Below are 6,440 nucleotides of genomic sequence, written 5' to 3'. Positions count from 1 at the left end.
CCTACCCAGCGATCGTTTCGGGCTCACTATTATTAGGGCAAAGGACGCCATGTGAGAAACACGAGCAACTACTTGATTTAGACGTCGCGTATCACATGCTTATGTAAACTTCTATGAACCTTATTTTTTGTGAGCCCTCCACGACCGCTGGCAGATAACACATGTAAACAAACGCCACCGTTATGAGTGACATACCTTTCCGGTGAGGACGCACGCGACCGGTCCAGCCTCACACGCTTCGTTACCGGGCGTACGCGACAGAAACAGCCGTGCACTATGTCTATGCAGGATAAGTTCGAGCGCGTACTGGCACTTTTTGATGAGTTGGATTTCCATGTCTCCGATTTCCTCTCCTCCCTGCTCTGGAGCACTTCAGCATTCAACCATAGTTGTATGCATGACTTGCACAAATGTATTCCTAGCGTTCTCAATGCATTCTATGAAAATAAACGGCTCTCTCCCTCTGTTACCTCTTGGGCCCACAGTCTCGTGAAGTCCCATCATATCAAAACAATGAAGACCCTCATTAAACCTGAAAATGGCTGGCATTTTAATGCTGTTAATGCATCTACTGATGGTCTGCAAGACTTCCGCATCGAAGATATGGCTGCTGACTTGCAGCATCTTGCGCCAGCCCTTTGGGATCTCCTCGATAGCCTTTTAACAGCTACAAGACCGTGGACGGCCTCATCATCACCTGACGGGGGCGACGAGTGGCTGGAAGACCCGGACATTGATGAGAGCCCGGACGTGATACCATCACAGCCGAAAGACAAGGCTTCTCGCCGGAAAGCACTTTTAACAATTGTAAGCACTCCAAAGGCACTCAAATTCATGAACGTTAATGATGTCCTGTAGAAGAAGGTTGTCATCTTAAGCATCTTGATGCAGAGCAGCAGTCAAAAATGTAATATGCTCGGAAGCGTTATGGGTGTCTTCCTCCACGCCTGTAATACCCCTTCGAAGGTTATTCAAGCCTTAGCTCACATGGGCATATCAATCTCAGTCAACACAGTCGAGAAGGCAGTGACATCATTAAGTAAGGAGACACGGTCTAAGCTACGAGCACTCGGACAGACATTCCTGGCAAGCTATGCATATGATAACTTCGATATAAACTTCTCAACAAGCTCCTCGACGATAGAGAAGTCTTCCGATACGCTCACGCACTTGACATCTGGGGATGTCATAAAACTGGAACATGGGGTCACGCAGGAGGATCTCCAATGCTCCGATATCCTATGGGAACGCTCGAGACTAAACCCAAACGCCGACCCAAGCAAGATTCCACGTAAACACAATATTTTCGATATCCTTAAACTCCATCCAGAGCGGGAGGACCCGTCGGGATTAACACGGCGAGAGAGGTTCAATGCATGGAAATTCCGGTCAGACCTCATACATCATGGCCCGGAATACTTCAGACAGTTCGCTACGTGCCTTGGTGAACCGGAGGCGATTGAACAGATTCCTGTCACGAAGATGCAGCATATCCCTGCCCGGGCAATGGACATCAATCAATCAACAATCAAAGGGAACATGGAGGCAATCATCAACTTACTGAAACAAGGCGGAATAGGACAGCCGGAGAATCAGGCAAAGGCTACAGGCCACATGGACATGGACAGCGATGATGACAGCAACGGTGACGGCAACAGCAATGAGGAGTGGTGCGACGCCGATGTGAAGGACATTGTTGACTTCGTGGTTCTCATTCACGGTGACCTTGGGACATCAGAGCGCGTGCAGTCAATACTTGAACGCCGCGCTCCGGAACGATCTCGCTGGAACCGATATCAGTTCGTCGTGTTCGTAATGGGGCTGTTTCACCTTAAGATGGCTTGTGCAGATGCCATATGGCGCATATTCCTCGAGAAGACCCGAGCTCGACTCGATGAGAATAGCTTGATGCGACTGGCTGCAATCTATCGCAGCAAGGAAACGGGAAAGCTAGGCTCTGGGCCCGGGTTCCGGCGCATGCATGAAGTCATCCGAGAGATTGGGACAGCTCTTCGACTTGACTGCTGGAGGGTCGAAGCACAGAAGCGTCGCAGTAGCTGCAACTCGTTAGAAGCTCTCGCTGAAACAAAGTTGCCCTACTCACAGATCGTGGAGATGTCACATGCCCTGGCGCGCAATGGCTATGTTGCAGACGATACGTTATACGGCCTCCGAGAACAGCCTTCAGCAGTGCGGGATCAGCAGAAGGAGAACACATCACTGATGCACAAGTACATGCTGCTGTATGAGGAGATCTCATACGGTATGAATCACGGGGACATCGGACGCGTCGAAACAGCCTTCCCGTCATGGATACTCATATTCAAAGCCGTCGGGAAGAATAAATATGCAAACGCGATGGAGAAATTCCTTACTGACGTGCACTTTGTGTTCCCTGAAGGACTTAGACGAGCAGTCCGTTACAATATCTTGGTTAACCCGACGGGCAAGGAGGGTAAATTCAGAGGCGTTGACTGGGTTGTGGAACTGAATAACCTATTCACCAAGGTATGTGAATAAGGTCCTTGCGGTAACAGAGCCAAAGCTTACCTATGTAACAGTTCACCCATGGTGGCAGCAGTTCAAACTACACAAAAGATCGTGTCATACTCGAGTCACCTCTCATAGATGTGTTTCGAAGTTGTACCGAAAACATTGAGCGGAATCTGCACCTAACAGACCTAACCCGACGTCACAGCCCCCCAGATTTGTCAAAAACATACAAGGCACTTCGAGACTACATGAAAACAGAAGGAACGAATGAATACCGGGCTGGACGGCCCACCCAATACGTCATCACTAACGCAATAGACGTCGGCTGGGCGAACTACCTGTCCAATCTAGATAATACAGAAGATACGGATGAAATCCTGAGTGATCGCAATAAGCCCACGGCCGAAGATTTAGGTGCTGAGGACTGAGACACATACCTCAGGTTCGATCCATTGTCCGGGGAGTAGACGGCCCTGCAGGAGATGTGTATCCATAAAAGAAGTTGGGCGCGATTTGCGAAGCACGTAGAGGTGATGCTCGGGCTGGTGGATAATGATGTGACAGAGATGGGAGATTGTACATAGCGTAACCTGGAAAGAAGTTCGACGGAGGACTGTTTATAATTGGCATGGGATAGGGACAAATCGGGGGTGCAGGGCATTGTGAGATTGAAGTGCTTTGGACTCGCCCAGATAGCCGACTATATTCCATCGGCCCTGGATGCCGATTCTCGTCGCCAGAGATAGCTGGCGAGGATGAGGTGACTCCATGTTTGGGACAACGTCTGTTAGATGCTAAGCAAATAGTTCAGCACAAAAAATGCAAAGCGCACAATACCGGTGCTAGCTCACCAATATGATCAGTTGCCCCACAAGCGCGACACTGCCGCGGCTGCCTGGCCGGGGCAGACGGCGTCCCAGATGATGGTGGAGGGCGATCCCGACTACTTGATATTTGCCCCTTGGGTTCTGAGGTGAACGGACTCTGCTGTAATACCGGTCGAGCCGCGTTGATCACAGCGAGGACATCGTGGCCGTACTGTTCTGCTAACGTCCATCGTGTCTCCGTCGCCAGCTCCTTTGTCGTAGTGACTTTGCTGTAGTGTGCGCAGTCAATAATCCTCTTCAGGATGCTGTCAGGCATGAAGCACCCGGGCCCGAGATCCCGAACTACAGCGGGCCCATACAGTTCTTCTGCCCGCTTCATACGCAAGTCATGGAGGGCCTGTCTTAGCTTAGAGTCCGTGGAATCCAGTTTGTAGTCCTTGAGCGCAGAACGACGGGGAGCAGGGGGCGCAGATGGGGTGGGGCTATCAAAGGGGGGGAATGCGTCGGGATGGCACAAGTTGCAGCAGACGGGAGGTGGTATGCTTGCACAACGCGTGCAGCCTGTGGGAAGGCTCGGGTCGCACGCGTTGTGATCTGATTCTAAAGGAGAATGTAAATATTACGTTCGGGACCATATATATGGTGGCAACTTACCAAGTTTGTCATTCCTAAAATATACCTTCACGGGTATGCGGAAGCATTTGAACGTTCGTGTGCTCGCATTGATCATGTCCTGCATCGCTGGTTCTATGGTACGTGTCCGTTTACCTGTTGTCCCGCACATCTCAGCGCGCTCATACACCTCTCGTAGCTCCTCATATCCTCCGTCATTCGCGTTCTCATCATTCTCGCCGTCTGCATCGGCGCTCTCTACCGTTTCAACTGCGCATGGCTGCGCGTCGGACTCGGGTAACATCACCGGCACACGAGGTGCAGGGTTGTGGGTAGACGTAGGGACGACGGATGAAGCCGGTGAGTTGGAGGTACGGGTCTTCTTTGTCTGATTGCTGTCTTGGTGCGCGATTGCCTTCCTCTTCTTATTCGCCTCGCGTCGCGCCTTTGCCTTTGCCGCTTTCTCCTTCTCTCCATCAAAATGTTTTGGCTCGACTAGGAACAGGGCAAACGCTGTCCTCCTGAAGTCACGCGCACCACGACCGAAGCGTTGCCAGAGCGCACACATTGTACAGGTCGCTTTCCATTGTACGATGGTGTCAATATCCGGAAGATCCATTCCCTTTGATAGGTGAGTCACGCGCGTCGGTACTATTGCGAAGGACTAACCATTCCGAATGAATCCGTGCAGATGAGACCCCACACCTCGCCCATTCTGAGTTCTTTAGCGTAGTCACGGCGGTAGCTGTCGCTCATATCGGAATTAAACCAAGCAACCTTGCCCACATGGTCCCTGCCGTGGACCTCAGAAAGCCGAGCTTGCAAATATTTTGTGGCCTTCAAGCTTTCTGCGATGCTGTCGAAGAATACGAGGAATTTTTTGTGAGGCTCCTCGGGTGGTTGGCTATTCGGGATCAAGAAATCTAAGTCGCGAAAGCTATTGGCAGGGTGTTTCATCTTGCTGACTGCTATCCGAATATTGGGGCGATCATTTGGCCTTTGTATGATACACAATTTATCCTGGCGTATCTGGAGAATTGACATAACATCTTTCAGGACAATTTCAGGCAAAGTTGCGGAGGGCAGGTAGAAAGGAATGGTCTGTGGAATAATATACCGTAGACGATGTGATTCCTTGTATTGCTCTCGGAAGTCGCCCCACGTGCTGACACAGTGAGCTTCATCCCAAACCATGCTTATGATACGAGACGTGAATGTCTCATTCTTCCATAGCCTGTCAAACCGTGAGTTGAGGATCTCAGGGTTGACAGTAACAACGCTATATTTGCCGTCTTCAACATCCTTTTTCATCATTAGTCACCAATTCATGCTGTCCATTAGGTAGTCACAGACCTGCAGGTTACGAGCAGTAGCAGTCTCCTTATTCAAAGCAATCCCAGATATTCCAAGCTTCTTCAATCCGCCTGTATTCTGGTCCCCGAGGATATTGAGGGGAGTGACTATGATTTGCAGGCCCTTAGGCTTAAACACCAGAGGCATCCAGAATGTTAATGTCTTCCCGGAACCGGTACCCGCAATGCAAACCACATCTTTGTCTCCTCGAAGAAGTGCTTGGACGACTTGTAGCTGCCAGAGGCACGCGCGATAGCCGAATTTTTCGGAGATGGCAGCGCGTATCTGGCTGAGAGAAGGAACATCGTCCGCCGCATCAGATGGCATCCGCGGAGCCTTAGTGCAGCAAAACGAAGACTCAGCGCACCAACACGACTCGACGCGACGCGTTCGGTCATGCACGCCAGTCCATTTGTGTCGAGGCTGATCGCGTGCGTCCTCACCGGAAAGGTATGTCACTCATAACGGTGGCGTTTGTTTACATGTGTTATCTGCCAGCGGTCGTGGAGGGCTCACAAAAAATAAGGTTCATAGAAGTTTACATAAGCATGTGATACGCGACGTCTAAATCAAGTAGTTGCTCGTGTTTCTCACATGGCGTCCTTTGCCCTAATAATAGTGAGCCCGAAACGATCGCTGGGTAGGAGCGTGGCCATACTCCAGGCTCCTAGAACCATCCGTCTCGCGTCCTCGATCCTCTCTGCTAGGGCGTGTGTGAAGATGTTATCTAATATGGCTTATATAATGTAGTTTATTTATAGTTGTATTTCCTGATTAAGCCGAACGGTGAGGATGAGGACGCTATGAGATGGCTGGCCCAACTCGTCGTCCGAGGTTTTACCGGAATTATGTAAGGCGGCTAAGCGACTAACGATGCGTCGGTTTATTGACGTTCGTCGACTGCCCGATTTGGATTTCGAGGTGGCTTTCTCGTCGCACCTCAGCCGCCCTTCCAGCATCTCCTCTGCTCGCCGCGCGTCGATGGCGGGGCATACAATCTAATCTTTAAATAGAAAACACTGTTTTGATAGTAATGCATGAGTAGCTGTTGCTCTGTATTTTCGATGTATTTCGATGAATAGATTATTCTATATACATTGAAAAGTGCAAGTACCAGGCTCCTCGATGCAAAGTAACCCCAGACCTTTGAAGATT

The 6,440-nt window shown here is 50.3% G+C and overlaps 2 protein-coding genes across 2 annotated transcripts; one reads left to right on the top strand and one right to left on the bottom strand.

The window, feature by feature from the left end:
• Positions 1–513: 513 nt before the first annotated feature.
• On the top strand, positions 514–2,921 carry GLOTRDRAFT_51116 (uncharacterized protein; the record flags this gene model as incomplete). Its single annotated transcript, XM_007873302.1, has 4 exons — positions 514–807; positions 892–1,291; positions 1,535–2,508; positions 2,562–2,921. The coding sequence occupies 4 exons, from the start codon at positions 514–516 to the stop codon at positions 2,919–2,921; spliced, it is 2,028 nt and encodes a 675-aa protein (XP_007871493.1).
• Positions 2,578–5,612, bottom strand: GLOTRDRAFT_141637 (P-loop containing nucleoside triphosphate hydrolase protein; the record flags this gene model as incomplete). Its single annotated transcript, XM_007873301.1, has 6 exons — positions 2,578–2,870; positions 2,931–3,287; positions 3,345–3,920; positions 3,975–4,554; positions 4,602–5,234; positions 5,286–5,612. 5 exons carry the CDS (start codon positions 5,610–5,612, stop codon positions 2,932–2,934), a joined length of 2,472 nt encoding a protein of 823 aa, XP_007871492.1. The 3' UTR covers positions 2,578–2,870; position 2,931.
• Positions 5,613–6,440: the final 828 nt, after the last annotated feature.

This window comes from Gloeophyllum trabeum (genome assembly GCF_000344685.1).
Source record: "Gloeophyllum trabeum ATCC 11539 unplaced genomic scaffold GLOTRscaffold_00088, whole genome shotgun sequence".
In the NCBI taxonomy this organism is placed as follows: domain Eukaryota; kingdom Fungi; phylum Basidiomycota; class Agaricomycetes; order Gloeophyllales; family Gloeophyllaceae; genus Gloeophyllum; species Gloeophyllum trabeum.
The sequence above is the reverse complement of the archived record's forward strand: the minus strand, read 5'-3'. Positions and strand labels throughout refer to the sequence as shown.